At 47.6% G+C, this 19,514-nt stretch overlaps 1 protein-coding gene across 2 annotated transcripts in view; it reads left to right on the plus strand.

Moving 5' to 3' along the window:
• Nucleotides 1-19,514, plus strand: part of ECEL1 (endothelin converting enzyme like 1) — a 60,888-nt gene that overhangs the window by 37,700 nt on the left and 3,674 nt on the right. For both annotated transcript variants that reach the window (XM_039327411.1, XM_039327412.1), the window contains exons 8-16: nucleotides 3,760-3,858; nucleotides 4,685-4,759; nucleotides 7,381-7,484; nucleotides 10,160-10,218; nucleotides 12,850-12,901; nucleotides 15,514-15,581; nucleotides 16,677-16,801; nucleotides 17,657-17,722; nucleotides 18,560-18,655. In XM_039327411.1, the coding sequence (XP_039183345.1) occupies nucleotides 3,760-3,858; nucleotides 4,685-4,759; nucleotides 7,381-7,484; nucleotides 10,160-10,218; nucleotides 12,850-12,901; nucleotides 15,514-15,581; nucleotides 16,677-16,801; nucleotides 17,657-17,722; nucleotides 18,560-18,655 (744 nt within the window). The remainder of the gene's footprint in view (nucleotides 1-3,759; nucleotides 3,859-4,684; nucleotides 4,760-7,380; nucleotides 7,485-10,159; nucleotides 10,219-12,849; nucleotides 12,902-15,513; nucleotides 15,582-16,676; nucleotides 16,802-17,656; nucleotides 17,723-18,559; nucleotides 18,656-19,514) is intronic.

Genomic DNA, 19,514 nt, shown 5'->3' on the forward strand with positions numbered 1-19,514 from the left:
TCGGCTTAGTGACCATTCGAAGTTACAACAGCACTGAAAATTACCGTTTTTCACACTGACGACCCTAGCAGCCCTCCCCACCGATCCAAATTCAGACGCTTAGCAACCGACTCGTACTTACAACGGTCGCAGTGTCCCCCCGGGTGCCGGGTGATCCCCTTTTGCGGTCTTCTTCAGAAGCAAAGTGAGGGCGAAGCCAGATTTCCTTAATCACCCTGTTACCGCCGTGATTCGCTTAACAACGGGGGCAAGAAAGGTGGTCAAACGGGGGGAAAATTCGCTTAAGAATTGTATCGCTGAGCGACGGAGTTTTCGGGGCTGAATTGCGGTTGTAGGTGGGGGGATGACCTGTAAAATCCCAATATAAAACCCAATAAATTGCCTGGTGACAAGAATCAGACCGGCCATTTAACGGGCTCCCTCCCACTCTGGGGTCTCCAGACCACTTGGCGAGGCTACATTTACAAGGCCTTGCAAAAGAGGGCCAAAGCGGGGGTTAGTCTCTTCTCCAAGGGATGATGTTCCACAGGGAAGAAGTAATCATCATCATCATCATCATCATCGCACAGTCAGCCAGATGTTCAGACTGGATTTGGCATTTTGTCTACCCATCGAGGTCTTACCAAGGACCTGGGATAGCCAGGTGTGGATGTAATACCATCAAACATCCACATCTGCCTAGCCCAGGTCCTGGGTAAGGACTCGATAGGTAGACAAAATGCCAAATCCAGTCTGAACATCTGGCTGACTGTGCGATGATCCACAATAATAATAATAATAATTGCCTTGGGTGCAATCCCAAAACAACTGGAGCACCACTTGGACACCATCGACATTGACAAATTCGCCATTAGTCAATTGCAAAAGGCGGCCTTACTAGGAACTGTTTCCATCCTGCGACGGAGATCTGTAATACCATCAAACATCCACATCTGCCTTGGGAAGGACTCGATAGGTAGACAAAATGGCCAAATCCAGTCTGAACATCTGGCTGACTGTGCATCATCATCATCATAGTAATAAAGTTGGAAGGGACCTTGGAGGTCATCTAGTCCAACCCCCTGCTCAGGCAGGAAACCCTATACCATTTCAGACAAATGGCTGTCCAGTCTCTTCTTAAAAACCTCCAGTGTTGGAACATTCACCGCTTCTGGACGCAGGTGGTTCCACTGGTTAATTGTTCTCACTGTCAGGAAATTCCTCCTTAGTTCCAGGTTGCTTCTCTCCTTGACTGTGTGCTGCCCCACTTCACCCCCACCACCCCACGCATGTATGGCCAGAGTTCTACAGGTGTTTATTCAAACCCAACAAACAGGTGCTCGGAAAGCGTCCCCGTTGGGCAGGCCAGGATTCGGAGCTCAGTATGGCAAGAGTCACTGGGTAACCAAGTCCAACGGGCATGCACAAAGTTCAGGAGAACAGTCCAGGAGTCTAAGAGGCCAGGATACACGGCATAAGCACACAAGGGCCCCTTGCTCCATCAACACTCACTAGGGGCAGATCCATGACAATGAGCCACCACAAAGAAGGCCCTTCTTCTTGGTCCCACCAGATCAGTGGTGGCGAACCCATGGTAGGCGTGCCAGAGGCGGCACTCAGAGCCCTCTCTGGGGGCATGCGCACCGTCGCCCCAGCCCCGCCTCCGCCCACGGCCCCCTCCTCACCAGCAGCCCCCCCAGAGGAGTCACCCCCAGGCGCGGCCCACGTGGAGCAGCGCAGCCAAGCACATGGCAGCTGGGCTGCAGGGACAAGACTCCACCCTCGCGCCCAGTTGCGTACAGATGATGCTACAGGGCACGGGCGGAGAAGGGGCCCATAGCATGCTCTGCTCCCTCCTCCGGTGGATCAGGTAGATCAGTGGTTCTCAACCTGTGGGTCGGGACCCCATTTGGGGTCGAACGACCATTTCACGGGGGTCGCCAAACAATGCAGTCCGCCATTTTTTTCCCCTTTTCCTTAGCTGTGCTACTCTCTTTTATTCTATTGGCTTTCGAAAGCCAATAGAATAGACTCATAGACTCTCTTGAATAGAGTCTAATTCTATTGGCTTTCAAAAGCCAATAGGAATTGTCCAAGCTGTCTCTGCCCTGCTGAGCCCGTCAAAAGTCCCATTCTGCAAATGGTGCTGCACCAGTTGAGTAGTCCTCGACTTACGACCGGTTGAGTAGTCCTCGACTTACGACCGGTGGGGGGTAGTGGCATTAAAAAGGTTGAGAACCACTGAGGTAGATGTAACTGGGAAAAAAACGGTCCTTCAAATAAACTGGCCTTAAGCCAGAGGTCCCCAACCTTTTAGACATCAGGGACCGTTGCCACGGAGAAAGGGTTTTCCACGGACCGGAGAGGGTGTGGTTTTGAATACTGCCTGCATCCCAAGGATGGAGCTTTGCTTGTTTGTGCAGCCCACTTGCTGGCATGCCGTGAACCGGTACTGGTCCACGGACCAGGGGTTGGGGACCCCTGCCTTAAGCCATGGAGGGCCTTGAAGGCACCACCAGCACCTTGAATTGGACCCGGAAGCAAACGGGCAGCCGGTGCAATTCTCCCAAGAGATGTGGTGACGTGCACAAATCGGGACTTGCGCAAAACCACCAGAGCCGCTGCGTGGTGAATCCATTGAAGCGTCCCTATACTCTTCCAGGGCAGCCCCATGCAGTAGTCAAAAGACAGAAGGTTATAATCTCCAGATGTGAGGAGATTGGAGGAGCAAGACAAGGGTAGGTAACCCAGCCCATCCTGAGCGTAGACTGTTCAGCCCGGGAGAGAGTGTCTTTCAAATCTTGGCACCGTCCGCGGATGTCAGAGGAATGGATCCCCGAAGAGTGATTAATGAGAGAGGATCGGTTATGTACGTCCTCAGCTCTCTTGACAAGAGGATGCCGTGTTGAGTGCACCACCACAATTTATAGCCTGCGAATCGGTCGCATTGACAGCACAAGAGGCGAGGACAGGCAGCCGTTCTGAGGGATGGAAACGGGGCTTTTGCAAAACTGCTGGACTAGAAGATCTCCAAGGTCCCTTCCAGCTTCTGTTCTATTCTATTCTATTCTATTCTATTCTATTCTATTCTATTCTATTCTATTCTACTCTACTCTACTCTACTCTACTCTACTCTACTCTACTCTTCTATTCATTCTCTCTTCTCTTCTATTCATTCTCCTCTTCTCTTCTACTCTACTATTCTATTCTATTCTATTTATTCTCTTCTCTTCTATTCATTCTCTCTTCTATTCTATTCATTCTCTCTTCTCTTCTCTTCTACTCTACTCTTCTATTTTTTCTCTCTTTTCTCTTCTCTTCTCTTCTATTCATTCTCTCTTCTCTACTCTTCTATTCTATTCTATTTATTCTCTTCTCTATTCATTCTCTCTTCTCTTCTATTCTATAGCTTTTCTATATTCTATTGAATAGAATATAGAAAAGCTATAGAATAGAATAGAATAGAATAGAATAGAATAGAATCTATTCTATTATATTCTGTTATTCTATTCTATTCTATTCTATAGCTTTTCTATAGAATATTCTATTCTATTCTAGTCTATTCTGAATTCTATTCTATTCTGTTTTGTTCTATTCTGTTCTGTTCTGTTCTGTTCTAGTCTATTCTATTCTATTCTGTTCTGTTCTATTCTGTTCTGAATTCTATTCTAAATACTGCAGCATCCAGAACCCAGAGAATCAGGCTGTGATGCCTGGTGAATGTGGTTCTCTTTCGCCAACAAATGATTTTTCTTCTCCCCTTCTCTTTATTGGGAACAGGTGCAACAGTTGGTGGAAGATATCAAGCACATTCTGGACCAGCGACTCGAAGAACTGGAATGGATGGATGAAGAAACCCAGAGAGCAGCCCAAGCAAAGGTAGGGAGCCTGGGCCATGCTAGTTTGCAAAGCTGCCCAGAGTCCCTTTGGGTAATGAGATGGATGGCATACACATTCGATAAATAAAAATAAATTGATCCAGATTGGAGAACACCTGTATGCTACTTGATTTAGCTAGCAAAGAAATGGAGCTTGAAGTTTGTTTATTAAGTGTTAGCAAATCTTAAAAATTTGATACAGTCCAAAATGCAATTACAAAAAAAATAATAAAAAGAGGGCAAAGATAGATAGAGAGAGAGAGAGAGAGAGAGAGAGGGTGGGAGGGTGAAAGAGAGAGGGGAAGGGAGAGAGACGGAGTGGATATTCTATTCTATATTGTATTCTATTCCATTCTATTCTATAATTCTATTCTATTCTATAATTCTATTCTATTCTGTAATTTCATTCATAATTCTATTCTATCCTATCCTATTCTATTCTACTCATTTTCTATTCTATTCTACTCATTTTTTATTCTATTCTATTCTGTTCTGTTCTATTTTATTCTATTCTCAATAAAGATTTCTATCCTATCCTATCCTATCCTATCCTATCCTATCCTATCCTATTCTATTCTATTCCCAAAAATACCCAGGTTCATTCTTACAAATCAAAAAGCCCTTAATGGTTAACCTTGGGCTCGTCAACTAGCATTGAATTTTAAAGCCTTGTTAAAAGAAATCCCACCTGGATCTGGAGCGTTCGATGGGTGTCATAGCCAGCACCCAGCTGAGACCTCAGCTGGGCCTGCGGGCACCCTGTTCCCAACCCCTCATGGAGATACTCAAGATGTCAGCCGGGTGTTTGAAACCAGCTTCTCTTATAGTTGAAACACATGATGGTGATGATCGGATATCCGGACTTCCTTCTCAGCCCCGGAGCAGTGGACAAGGAATATGAGGCAAGTATCAGAGAATCGGAGATCGAATCTCCCCTCCAGGGTAAACTTTCTATAAAAGGATCTCAACACTACTACTACTACTACTACTACTACTACTACTACTACTACTAATAATAATAATAATAATAATAATAACAACAACAACAACAACAACAACAACAATAATAATAATAATAATAATAATAATAATAATGAAATTGGAAAGCACCTTGGAGGTCATCTAGTCCAACCCCCTGCTCAGGCAGGAAACCCTATACCATTTCGGACAAATGGCTGTCCAGTCTCTTCTTAAAAACTTGCAGTGTTGGAGCATTCACCGCTTCTGGAGGCAGGTGGTTCCACTGGTTAATTGTTCTGTCAGGAAGTTTCTCCTTAATTCCAGGTTGCTTCTCTCCTTGATTAGTTTCCATCTGTTGCTTCTTGTCCTGCTTTCAGGTGTTTTGGAGAAGAGCTTGACTCCCTCTTCTTTGGGGCAGCCCCTGAGATACTGGAACACTGCTATCATGTTCTCTTCATTAAACTAGACATACCCAATTCCAGCCACCGTTCCTGATATGCTTTAACCTCCAGTCCCCTAATCATCTTTGTTGCTCTTTCTAGAGTCTCAACATCTTTTTTACAACTTTTTTACAATAACTCCGTAATTTTTAGTTTAGCTCTTATCTATGTTGGATGGACTCAGGGATCAGCTTTATGGCATCCTCCACATCTGGCATAAGAAAGCTGCCCTAAAGATGCTTTTTCAGGAGGCAACTGGACTTTCTTGTTTTTCTTTGAAGATGTTTCGCTTCTCATCCCAGAAGCTTCTTCAGCTCTGACTGGATGGTGGGGAATGGAAGGATTTGTACACCTTGCAGTCAGCTGGTCATTTGCCTTATTTTAGAGGGTCGTTGAGGCCACCTGTTCAGAATGGAATAGCCCTCTTTCAACAGAGGGAGAGGGATACAACATCATCTATCTCCAGTCTACAACATGGTCCTTTCAGCAGTTCCAAGAAGGCTTCACATCCATTTGCACCACTCACATGATCCTTAGGACACAGATAAACCTCCAAGTGGCCTCAACGACTCGCTAAAAGGAGGCAAATGACCAGCTGTCTGCAAGGAGTATAACTCCTTCCATTCCCCACCATCCAGTCAGAGCTGAAGAAGCTTCCGGGATGAGAAGCGAAACGTCTTCAAAGGAAAAACAAGAAAGTCCAGTTGCCTCTTGAAAAAACACCTTTGGGACACCGTAACTTTGAATGTCACTAAACGAATCTAAGGCAAAGAGTAGCTGTGTATTAGGAGTAATGCCCTATAGATTTTCAACCTTTAGAGCAGAGGTCCCAAACCTTTTGGGCACCAGGGACCAGTTCCGTGGAAAGAGGTTTTTCCGTGGACCGGAGAGTGCGTGGTTTTGTGTGCTGCCTGCATCTCGCGGATGGGGCTTTGCTTGTTTGTGCGGACCGGTTGGTGGCATGCCGCGGCCCGGGACCAGTCCCCGGATAGGGGGTTGGGGACCCCTGCTTTAGAGCAGGGCTTTTCAACCAGGGGTATGGGTACCACCTGTGGTACATTGGCACCTGGCAGGTGGTACGCGACCATCCTAGAAAAGTGGTAGCGGGGGAGGGGAATGAGCTGAACCAGTGGCAGCACCGCACAAGCCTGAGCGAGAGACGGCTGGAGCTGCAGGGCTTTCAGGGCTCAGCCGAAGCATCAGGATCAGTGCCGCTTTCCAGCTGATCGGTGCTTCTTCGAGGCCGTCAGGGCTCAGCGGAAGCACCCGGATCAGTGCCAGAGTCCAGCTGGAGCTCGGCGCTGATCCTGGCGCTTCTGCTGAGCCCAGAAGAAGCGCCAATCAGCTGGAATGTTGCAGCCTCTCCAGGGTCTTGTGATTTACATTCAGATGCTTGGCAACTGTTTCATATTTATGACGGTCACAGTTTCCCAGGGTCATGGGAAGGGACCAAAACCTGCTGCAACCACCCAGCAGATGGGGGGGGGGAATAAAAACCAAACACCCCCCCACCCCACCCCTGCTGCCAATCCTCAACAAAAATGCTCACAACAACGAAAACCTTGGACAGGAGGAAGAACACGGCTGGGTAAGCAGGCAGGTGTCTTGCTCAGCTGTGGCTTGGGGGGCACTTTTTTCAGTGCCATTGTAACGTCAAACAGCCACTAAGCAAACTGTTGTATGTTGAGGATTACCTGTACTTTATCACTTTTTTCCTTTTTTTTTTTTGATCAAATTTTTGACCCCTTGCTAGGCGACTGGTGGATGTTGCCATATCCTAAAAGTGGTACAATGGGTGAAAAGGTTGTAAAGCCCTGGAATAAAGCATGTAGGTCTTTAAAGTTTCATAAGGACATTTTAAGTTGTATCTAGTAAGCAATTGGTAATACGTGTAGATATTTCCAGACAATCTTAAGTGATCCCTGAAGCTTGCACTGGTGAGCAGCGTAGTTGCTATGCTTTACACCCCTTACCGTACATCTCCTGAATAGTTTTCAGGGCGAGCCCTAAGAAGACTACTCTGCAGTAGTCAAGCCTTGCTAGGTCTGTTCCATCTGCACGCAAAGCGGGTCCTGACCCTCGGGTTCTTCCTTCAGCCTGAGAGGTTTGTGTGTCTTCTGCAGTTTGAAGTCCACGAGAAGACCTACTTCAAGAACATCCTGAACAGCATCAAGTTCAACATCAAGCTGTCGGTGAAGAAGATCCGTCAGGAAGTGGACAAGTCCGCGTAGGTGGCGCTTCCTTTTTGTAGAAGCTCACGGGTGGATGGTGGGGTGCGGAGAGGGGGGGTGGGAGGGCGCTCGTTTCCTCCTCCAGGGCGGGTTTGAGGGCCCCCTAAAGAGGTGGACTTTCTCCAGACGCCTCCACGGTGCTGCAGAAGGATCCAAATTGGGACCTTTCAGCGTCAGAGTTGACGAGAGATCCTCAGTGTGGTGGTGCTTTTCCCAAAAGGCAACTGGACTTTCTTGGTGTTTATTTATTTATTTTATTTATTTGACTTATATACCGCTTTAAGTGCAAGCACTCTCTAAGCGGCGTACACCAGTAAGCAATGTATATATATATATTTACATTGCCCCCAACAATCTGGGTCCTCATTTTACCTACCCCGGAAGGATGGAAGGCTGAGTCAACCTTGAGCCGGTGAGATTTGAACCGCTGACCTGCTGAACACAGTCAGCTAAAGTGGCCTGCAGTACTGCACTCTAACTGCTGTGCCACCTCGGCTCTTTATTTTTTTCTCTCTTTGAAAAACGTTGAGCTTCTCATCCAAGAAGCTTTTTTCGGTTCCTAATTGAACTTTGGGACAGCCATGATCTGGACGATGGAGAATTTCCACCGACATCCTGAGCTTGGTGGTTTTCTTGCAGACATTTCCTTACCTACACAAAGGGAATTTTATTTAGGCGGCTCCTTGGGTCACTCCCACCTACGCAGAGAGGGCAAGCCACTAGGAGGTAACATGAGAGCAAACCCCACTCCCTACCAGCACTGGTGATGTTAGCTAGTTGGGTAATGAAACGTCTGCAGGAAAACGACCAAGCTCAAAGAGCACCAAGGACCTCACAGTGCTGCTGCTGCTGCTGCTGCTCTTCCTCCTCCTCCTCCTCCTCCAATCCCACTCCCTACTAGCACTGATGATGTTATCTAGTTGGGTAATAAAGCGTCTGCAGGAAAACGCCCAAGCTCAGAAAGCACCAAGGACCCCACAGTGCTGCTGCTGCTGCTGTTGCTCCTCCTTCTTCTTCTCCTCCTCCTCCTCCTCCAATCCCACTCCCTACTAGCACTGATGATGTTACCTAGTTGGGTAATAAAACGTCTGCAGGAAAACGACCAAGCTCAGAGAGCACCAAGGACCCCACAGTCCTCCTCCTCCCTCCACAAACCCCACTCCTTTCTAGCACTGATGATTGTCCCAAGCTGGGCACTGAAACGTCTTCGGCAAGAAAACCGCCAAGCTCAGAGAGCATCCAGGACCCCTCATATCAACCCTGAGCTATAAATATCCCCCGCTGCCAGTCTGCTCTTCCTCCATCCTGTCATTCAGCCTGGCCTGCCCTGAGGCGCACAGCAGCCGAACACTCATAAAACCCCTCAACGGCTAGAGCCATTACTACTTTGAAAGCTAGTCTGTGGCCTGAATAATATTCTCTACAGGCAGTCCTCGATTTCTGACTTTAAGGAAGCATGCCGATTATGGTCGTAAGTCCCGGCAGTCGTAAAAACGGGCCATGGCATGACTGGATCTGATTTTACAAACTTTGGGGGGGCTAGTCCTTAAGCGGATGCCACGGTCGTACAGGTAGTCCTCGGCTTATGACTGTATAACGGAGCCTGCCCATTAGCGTCGTAAGTCACGGTGGTCATAAAAGGGGCCGTCACAGGACTGGATCTGATCTTACCCCCTTTTTTGTGGTGGTCATAAAATGAACCTCACGGTCATAAAGCAAACACGGTGGTTGTTAAGCGGACCCATCATTCATTAGGGCAGTGGTTCTCAACCTTTTTAATGCCGCGACCCCCAACCGGTCGTAAGTCGAGGACTACTCAACCGGTCGTAAGTCGAGGACTACTCAACTGGTGCAGCACCGTTTGCAGAATAGGACTTTTGGCGGGCTCAGCAGGGCAGAGACAGCCTGGACAATTCCCATTGGCTTTTGAAAGCCAATAGAATTAGACTCTATTCAAGAGAGTCTATTCTACTGGCTTTCAAAAGCCAATAGAATAAAAGGGAGTAGCACAGCTAAGGAAAAGGGGGAAAAAATGGCGGACTGCATTGTTTGGCGACTCCCGTGAAATGGTCGTTTGACCCCAAATGGGGTCCCGACCTACAGGTTGAGAACCACTGCACTAGGGGCATGTTTGCCAAAGACTGGAAGCTAATGCACCCACAATGCAGCACCCACAACGGGTGTGGGGAGGGGCAGCCGTCAGAACATCAGAAATGGGTCGTAATTCCCCTTTGGAGGGTCTGTCGTAACTCTGAATGGTCGCTAAACCATCCATCGTAAGTCGAGGACTACCTATGTCTCACTGAAGAACCTTCAGGAAATGGGGGATACGCTGACCGGGGTGGAGCCCATTCGGGGAGGAGGGGCAACAGCACTTAGACTTATACAGTCCTCGCCTTACGACCACAGCTGAGCCCAACATTTCCGTTCCTAAGCGAGACATCGGCTAAGGGAGTTTTGCCCCATTTTACGACCTGTCTGACCACAGTGGTTGTTAAGTTAGTCAGGTTCGTCCTGACTTATCTGCAGGACCCCGGCGGCGTTAACCCCTGCAATGACCGCAGGCAGTGTCAACCCCGCCCGTTGTGACTGTCCCCTCCAAGCCACCGGTTTCAAGTCCCGGCCTTCTGCCGGTGCTCCCGTTGCTGACCACCATGTTTTCTATCCACAGATGGCTGTTACCGCCGCAAGCCCTGAATGCTTATTATCTTCCTAACAAGAATCAACTGGGTACGGTGAAGTATGGCTTGTCCGTTTTATGTGTACGCTCTTGTGAGGACCTGCCCCAGCTGGTCCCTCTTGATTCCGGTCAGGTTAACCGAAAGAACTTTTACAGAGAGAAAGCGGATGCAATTCTTTCCTTTTCCCCACACCCAGGCCCCCCCTAATCCAGCAGCCCCTCCCCAACCTTTTGGACACCAGGGACTGGTTCTGTAAGGACCCACCTCAGCTAACCAGCCAAGAAAGCAGAACTCTTGAAAACAGGCATTGTCTCAAAAGGAACTTTTATTAAGGGTAGGTGACAGTAGGGAAGTCAAGGCAAGATCTGGGGGAAATCCCGCCGAAACGGTATAGTCCAGGGGTAGGCAACCTTGGCTCTTTTATGACTCGTGGACTTCAACTCCCAGAATTCCTGAGGCAGCATGGCTCAGCTTGGAAACCTCTCCCTTTCCCCTCAGTGTGGCTGGCTCAGGAATTCTGGGAGTTGAAGTCCACGAGTCATAAAAGAGCCAAGGTTGCCTACCCCTGGTATAGGCTCTCCTGCTTGAGCAGGGGGCTGGACTAGAAGACCTCCAAGGTCCCTTCCAGGCTAGGATTCTATGAATTCAGGTCATTTACAGGGGAAAACGTGAGTCCCAGAGAAGCACAGTTCAGGCTGAGCAAGAGTCTAGAACAGGGGTAGGCCACCTTGGCTCTTTTATGACTGGTTGGCTGGCTCAGGAATTCTGGGAGTTGAAGTCCACGAGTCATAAAAGAGCCAACGTTGCCTACCTCTGCCCTAGGCCTAGGCCGCTTTATGACTGGTGGACTTCAACTCCCAGAATTCCTGAGCCAGCCATGCTGAGGGGAAAGGGAAATGTTTCCAAGCTGAGCCATGCTGGCTCAGGAATTCTGGGAGTTGAAGTCCACCTATCATAAAAGAGCCCAGGTTGCCTACTCCTGGTCCTAGTTCAACTAGCCATCTTCCTCCTCCCACCAAAGTCATAAGGTCCATTTTGAAACCCAGCCAACCCACAGGTGGCAACGGTGTTTGGATCACTGGCACAAGTTGGCGCGCATCGCAAAGTCTTCTCCAGTTTCGTTTCTCCGTAACCGTCTCCCTGATAAGGGAGACACGGTCTTTTCTCAAGCGGACAGAGGTGGGAGGGGAAAAATAGAAACCGGAAGTTATTCCAAGTGAAAGCCCATTTCCCCGTTTTCCCCCCCCCCCAGCAAAATGGCAGGCCCCAAACGAGAGCACATATGCAGGAAAACAATAAGGATTTGGGGACCTGACAGGTTCCTAGGAGAGAGGTTTTTCCACAAACCAGAGGGGGGGGGGTGTCTGGTTTTGCATGCGGCCTGTATCCCGCCGATGGAGCTTTGCTTGTTTGCGTGGCCTGGTTTCCAGTGTGTTGCAGCCCGGCACCGGTCCACAGCCTGTGGATTGTGGACCCCTGCCCTAACCAGCCCACCAGCAGCCAATGTGATTCCGCAGGTTGTTTTGAGAATGCTGAGGTGCTGGGTAGATAACGGGTCATTCTCAGGGCACGAGGGCCTTGGAGCCAGGCTGGAATGGCTCTGCTTCTTCTTCAAATTCCCAAGTAGTTACTGCAAAAGTGGAAGCACACAAAGGACACCTTCCTTCCCCCCCCCCCCAACAGCATGGCAGGACACCAGCATGGTCGACCTGACAGTTATACAGATAGTCCTCAACTCACAGCCCCAACTGAGCCTCAAATTTCCATTGCTAGGCAAGGTACCGTTGTTAAGTGAGTTTTGCCCCCTTTGACGACCATTCTTGCCACCGTTGTTAAGTGAATCACTGCAGTTGTTAAGTTAGTCACACTGTGACTCGGGCCTACCATTCCCTTTGCTTTCAGAAGATGGCCAAAGGAACTGCCAGGATACTGCAACGGTCATAAGTACGAGTCAGTTGCCAAGCGCCTGAATTTCGATCCCGTGACCGTGGGAAGGCTGCAATGGTCGCAAGTGTGAAAAGTGGTCATAAAGTCGCTTTTTCTGCTGCCCATGTCACTTCAAACAATCACTAAATGAACGGTTGTGTGTCAACCGTTTAGCAACGGTCGGAAGTTATAGTGGCACTGAAAAGGGATTTACGACCGTTTGTCACGCTTACGACCGTCGCAGCCTCCCCGTGGTCACGCGATCGAAATTCAGGTGGTGCTCCGCAACTGACTCGTATTTGTGGCCACATGATTCCCCTTTATGTGACCTTCTGACCAGCCAAGTCAATGGGGGGGGGGGGAAGCCAGGCCGGCTGAACAACCGTCTTCCTAGCTTAAAAACAGCAGTGATTCACTTAAGAACGGTGGCAGGAAAGGTCGTAAAGTGAGACAAAACTCACTAACAACTGCCTTGCTTAGCAATGGAAATTAGGGGATCCATTGTGATCGTAAGTCGAGGACTACCCATACAGAGCTTGGCTGCATCACCAGGGACCGGTTCCGTGGAGAGAGGTTTTTCCACAGACCGGAGGGTGTGTGGTTTTGTGTGCTGCCTGCATCCTGCGGATGGGGCTTTGCTTGTTTGTGCGAACCGGTTGCTGGCGTGCCGTGGCCCGGTACTGGTCCACAGATCGGGGGTTGGGGACCCTTGCTTTAGAGCCTGTCTCCACTCACCTGTGCTTTGTGTCCCCAGTGTTCCCAGCTGGAATTCTGCAACCGACACTCTACGATCCTGAATTCCCACAGTAAGTGTTATTTTCCCACCCAGGAAACAAAAAGGAGAACAGAGAACCAGAGGAAGTAGTAGAGATCATTTAGCTAGATTATATTGAGTAGATTTTATTGAGTGGATTTTATTTAGTAGACTCACACAAAGAAGAGGGAGTCAAGCTATTCTCCAAGGCGCCTGAGGGCAGGACAAGAAGCAACGGATGGAAAGTAATAAAGGAGAGAAGCAACCAAGAACTGAGGAGAAACTTCCTGACAGTGAGAACAATTAACCAGTAGAACCACCTGCCTCCAGAAGCGGTGAATGCTCCAACAAAGTTTTTAAGAAGAGATTGGACAGCCATTTCTCTGAAATGGTATAGCATTTCCTGCCTGAGCAGGGGGGCTGGATTAGATGACCTCCAAGATCCCTTCCAACATCATTATTATTATTGATCATCGCACAGTCAGCCAGATGTTCAGACTAGATTTGGCATTTTGTCTACCTATCGAGTCCTTACCCAGGACCTGGGATAGGCAGATGTGGATGTTTGATGGTATTACAGATATCGTCGCAGGATGGAAGCAGTTCCTAATAAGGCCGCCTTTTGCAATTGACTAATAGCGAATTTGTCAATGCCAATGGTGTTCAAGTGGTGCTCCAGTTGTTTTGGGATTGCACCCAAAGGAGCCTATTACTATTGGTACTACCCTTGCTTGCTTTTGCCACAGTCTTTCTATTTCTATTTGTAGGTCTTTGTATTTTGTTATCTTCTCCAGTTCTTTCTCTTCTATTCTGCTATCTCCAGGCACTGCCACATCCACTATCCAGACTTTTTTGTCTTTCTTATCGACAATTGTTAAGTCTGGGGTGTTATGTTGCAGGTGCTTGTCTGTTTGAATTCTGAAGTCCCAGAGCAGTTTAATTTTATCATTTTCTATGACTTTCTCTATTTTATGATCCCACCAGTTTTTGCTTACAGGCAAATGATATTTTTTGCAGATCTTCCAATGCACCATTGTTGCTACTTTGTCATGCCGCTGCTTGTAGTCAGTCTGTGCAATCTTCTTGCAACAGCTTACCAAGTGGTCCACTGTTTCTTCAGCTTCTTTGCATAGGCGGCACTTACTGTCTGTTGCTGTCTTCTCAATTTTGACTTTGTATGCATTTGTCCTTAAGGCTTGGTCTTGTGCAGCCAGAATTAGTCCCTCGGTCTCTTTCTTCAATTTTCCTGCTCTTAGCCATTGCCAGGTCTTGTTATTATCTGCTTTCCCAGCTATTTTTTTCATGTATTGGCTATGTAGTGCTTTGTCTTCCCATGCCTCTATTCTGTTCTTCATTTGGTCTTTCTTGTAGGCCAGTTTGGTCTCTCCAGTAGTTAGTAAGCCTTCCTGATATACTAATTTCAGTGCATCTTCATCATTGTTCTTCAGATATTCTTCCAAAGCCATTTTTTCTTCTTCAACCATCTGATGTACTTGTAGCATTCCACGCCCACCTATTTGCCTTGGTAGATAAAGTCTATCAATGTCACTGCGTGGATGAAGGGCATGATTCATTGTCATTATTTTTCTGGTCTTCCTATCCATTGCTTTTAGTTCTGTTTGAGTCCAGTCCACTATTCCAGCTGTGTACCTAATGACTGGGATTGCCCAGGTGTTGATTGCCTTTATGGTATTTCCTCCATTGCGTTTGGACTTTAAGATCTTCTTCACTCTCTTGATGTATTCACCTCTAATCTTTTTCTTGACTTCAGTGTGCTTGATATTGTCAGCTTGAAGGATACCCAAGTATTTGTAGTACTCTTCCTCATCCAGACTCTTAATGTTATTTTCGTGGGGCATCTTGATTCCTTCAGTTTTCACTATTTTTCCTTGTTTGATAGTAAGTGTGGCACATTTGTCCAAGCCAAACTCCATTACAATATCTTGGCTATATATACGGACAGTGTTGAGCAGCGATATATAGCCAAGATAATATTATTATTATTATTATTTTGGGCAAAGTCAGAGAAACAGTGAAGGACAGGAGTGGCTGGTGTGCTGTAGCCCATGGGATGCGAAGGACACGACTTAGCGACTGAACAAGGCCCGTTGATTGCCCTCAGAAACACAAAATTACAGAGTTGGAAGAGACCTTGGAGGTCATCTAGTCCAACCCCCTGCTCAAGCAGGAAACCCTATATACCATTTCAGGCAAGGGGCTGTCCAACATCTGTTCCAAGGTTGGAACACCCACAACATCTGGAGGCAAGCAGTTCCACTGATTAATTGTTCCCACCATCAGGAAATTCCTCCTTAGTTCCAGGTTGCTTCTCTCCTTGATGAGTTTCCATCCGTTGCTTCTTCTCCTGCCTTCAGGGGCTTTGGAGAAGAGCTTGACTCCCTCTTCTTTGGGGCAGCCCCTGAGATACTGGAAGACTGCTATCATGTCCCCCCTCATCCTTCTCTTCGTTAAACTGGACATCCCCAATTCCAGCCACCGTTCCTTATGTGTTTTAGCCTCCAGTCCCCTGATCCTCTTTGTTGCTCTTCTCTGCACTCTTTCCAGAGTCTCAGCATCTTTTTTACATCTTGGTGACCAAAACTGGATGCCGTATTCCCCTTCAGCCCATCAGCAGCTCACTGTGTTTGTCTCACCCTCCTACAGGTCTTTGAATTATGGAGGGATTGGAACAATTATCGGGCATGAGCTGACCCACGGCTACGATGACTGGGGTAGGCTTTTCTCCTTATTTCTCACCTCCGTCACAGTTTTGGATCCCAGGAAGAAGGTTTGGGAGGGAAGGGGACGACTCCTTGCAGCCAGGTGGGCATGACTGGGTGGGCGTGGCCATCTGAATGCCGCCAGGTGGGCGGTGCAGCAGGCTCGGTGTGGTTGACTTGGGTGGCTGGGTGGGTGTAGCCAGGTGGATACAACCAGGTGGGTGTGGCCAGGTGGGGGGGTGCCAGGTGATCATGGCCAGGTGGGTGCAGAACAAGTCACCCCGGGCAACTGACGTGCCCACCCAGTCACGCCCACCTGGTTGCAGTGAGTGGCCACGGACCCGGATTGGGTCAGAGCACAGTTCAGGAATGAACAGAACAAAGGAAGGAAGGAAGATAATGGAAGGAAGGGAGGGAAAGGAATGAACAGAAGAAAGGAAGGAAAAAACAAAGGATAAGGAAGGAAGGAGGAAGGAAGAAGGAAGAAAAAGGAATAAACAGACTGAAGGAAGGAAGGAAGGAAAAGGAAGGAAAGAAGAAGAAAGAAGGAAGGAAGGAAGATAATAGAAGCGTGGAAGGAGGGAAAGGAATGAAAGGAAGGAAGGAAGAAACAGGATAAGGAAGGTAGCAAGGAAGAAGGAAGGAAGGAAGGAAGGAAGGAAGGAAGGAAGGAAGGAAGGAAGGAAGGAAAAGGAATGAACAGAACAAAGGAAGAAAGATAATGGAAGGAAGGGAGGGAGGGAAAGGAATGAACAGAAGAAAGGAAGGAAAAAACAAAGGATAAGGAAGGAAGAAGGAAGAAAAAGGAATAAACAGAACGAAGGGAGGAAAAGGAAGGAAAGAAGAAGAAAAAGAAGGAAGGAAGGAAGGAAGGAAGGAAGGAAGGAAGGAAGGAAGGAAGGAAGGAAGAAAGAAAGAAAGATAGATAGATAGATAGATAGATAGATAGATAGATAGATAGATAGATAGATGTAGGAGGAAAACCATGTTATACAATAACCCGAAATCTGGTCGCCCCTTTTGCCAAAAACCAGAGTTTATTCAAAGGCAGAAGCTGTTTTGGGGAACAAAAACCCCCTCATTTCACCCCCAGCCTTTGCTCTGCAGGCGGGCAGTACGACCGGTATGGCAACCTGGTGCACTGGTGGACAGACGCCTCCTACAGCAAGTTCCGCAAGAAGGCCGAGTGCATTGTGAACCTCTACGACAATTTCACCGTCTACAACCAGAGGGTGAGCCGGGAGGCACGAGGGCCTGTTTCACACACACACCCCCGGGGAAGGGGGTCTTCCCTCCCTCTCCCCCCCCCCAAATTGGCAGTCTCAAAATACAGGCAGTCCTCACCTTATGGCCGCAACAAAGCTCAAAATTTCCACAGCTAAGAGAGAGAAGCTCTTAAGTGAAATTTGCCCTGTTTTACGACCGTTCTCGTCGTAGTCGCTATGCCAATGGCTGCAGTTGTGAAGGGAGCAACACGGTTGTGAATCGATCCTGGCTTCCCCAGATTGACTTCACTTGCTGGAAGCTCATAAACAGGGAATCACGTGACACCCTCCCCCCAGGACATTGCAACCGTCGTAAATATGACTCGCTAAGCCTCCAAATTTAGATCACGTGACCCTCGGAGAGGCTGCAACCGCCATGTCCGAAACGGTATAGGGTTTCCTGCCTGAGCAGGGGGTTGGACTAGATGACCTCCAAGGTCCCTTCCTACTTTATTATTATTATTATTATTATTATTATTATTATTATTAGTTTAAATATGTGAAAAACGGTCATAAGTCACTTTTTTCAGTGCCCTTGTAACTGAGAACAGCCACTAAACAAACTGTTTGAAGCCGACTTTGTACTTTGATCATCATTTAATCTAATGTTCGAAGCTTTGGATGTTTTGCCTTGGGAGTTTGCCTTGAATCTTGGGGGGGAAAACCCACCTGGATTTGACTTTGAACGGTCACAAATGGTCAAGGATTAGCTGTATTAGTATGGCGTATTAGGGGGAAATCTAGAAACTAACCGACTTAAGCGTTTCCCAGCATGTAAAAATGGGACTTTTAAAAAAAATTTCTCTTCTCTTTTTTCTGCAGGTGAACGGGAAACACACACTGGGAGAAAACATTGCAGACATGGGGGGACTTAAACTTGCTTATTACGTGAGTTAGTTTGTTTGTTTGTTTGTTTATTTAATACCTTGATATGACCACCCATCTCATATATAAGACTGGGCGGCTAACAATTAAAATAAAAACAGAATTTAAAGGAAAACACATAACCGATAATGAAAAGCGTAATCTATCTATCTATCTATCTATCTATCTATCTATCTATCTATCTATCTATCTATCTATCTATCTATCTATCTATCTATCTAAACATTCTATCTATCTATCTATCTATCTATCTATCTATCTATCTATCTATCTATCTATCTATCTATCTATCTATCTAAACATTCTATCCATCCATCCATCCATCCATCCATCCATCTATCTATCTATCTATCTATCTATCTAAACTATCTATCTATCTATCCATCCATCCATCTATATCTGTCTGTCTGTCTATCTGTCTATCTGTCTATCTATCTATCATCTGATGTGTGTGCTTCCTATCTCAGCTTACCCAATGGATCAACTTTTAAAGCTTTTTAAACACCCTGATCATCATCTTACACAAGCCCTGTTCCAAGCAATATGTAATCAGGACATATTGGGGGGTTAGACTAGAAGACCTCGAAGATCCCTTCCTGCCCTATTATTCCATGTTCTAAATCTGCCTTCAGCTGCGCTCTGTCTAGCAGGTCTTCTAGGGGTGTTTGCAGAGGGCGAGGGCCAAAAGTGCACAAAGTGGCAGGCTCGGCATCGCAGTCAAAGTCCTGCCACGCAACAAGATTGTAACGCGCACCCCAGCCCAGCCTACGGGCGCCGCGGCTTTCCTCCCACCCTGAAACGGACCGTGTCCAACTTGCCGGGTGCAATTTTCTCTCACAGGCATATCAGAAATGGGTGCGGGAACACGGCCCGGAAAACCCGCTGCTGTGGCTGAAATACACGCACGAGCAGCTGTTCTTCATCGCCTTTGCTCAGGTACGGTCTCTCTGCAAGGAGCGGGCCTTGGTGAGCAGAACAGGACCCGGGTGGATGGGGTGGGGTGGTTATGGATAGTCCTCAGCTTACGACCATTCCTTTAGTGACTGTTCATAGTTAGGACGGCCCTCCAGAAAAGGGAGTCGTGATCAGTCCTCACACAACAGTTGAAGCATTCCTCCCCGGGTCACGTGATCCAAACTCGGCCGGCCTATATTTATGACGGCTGCAGCATCCCAGAGTCAGCTGAGGGCCGTTTTCCCAACTGGCTTCAGACAAGCAAAATTCACTAGTGAAGACCGATTTGCTTAATGACCAGGTGATTCGCTTAACAAATGTGGCAAAAAAGGGTGCGGCTTTCTTAACAATGCCCTTGCTTAGCAATGGATTGTGTCATGGATATGGTTGTAAATGAGGGGTCTTCAAACTTGGAACTTTTTACGACACGTGGACGTCAACTCCCAGAATTCCTGAGCCAGCATGGGGGAACCATGGCCCCTTCATGACTTGCGGACTTCAACTCCCAGAATTCCTCAGCCAGCATGGGGGAACCATGGTCCCTTCATGACTTGCGGACTTCAACTCCCAGAATTCCTCAGCCAGCATGGGGGAACTATGACTCCTTCATGACTTGCGGACTTCAAAACTCCAAGAATTCCTCAGCCAGCATGGGGGAACTATGGTCCTTTCATGACTTGTGGACTTCAACTCCCAGAATGCCTCAGCCAGCGTGCCTGGCTGAGGTATTCTGGGAGTTGAAGTCCACGAGTCGTAAATAGGCCAAGTTTGAAGACCCCTGTTGTAAATCAAGAATTACCTTTCATTTTATCCCAGATTACTTTAGAGTTTAAGATGCTGG

This window comes from Crotalus tigris, unplaced genomic scaffold (assembly GCF_016545835.1).
Source record: "Crotalus tigris isolate CLP2741 ecotype Arizona unplaced genomic scaffold, ASM1654583v1 scf7180000024361.1375286210:1436186, whole genome shotgun sequence".
Lineage (NCBI taxonomy): Eukaryota > Metazoa > Chordata > Lepidosauria > Squamata > Viperidae > Crotalus > Crotalus tigris.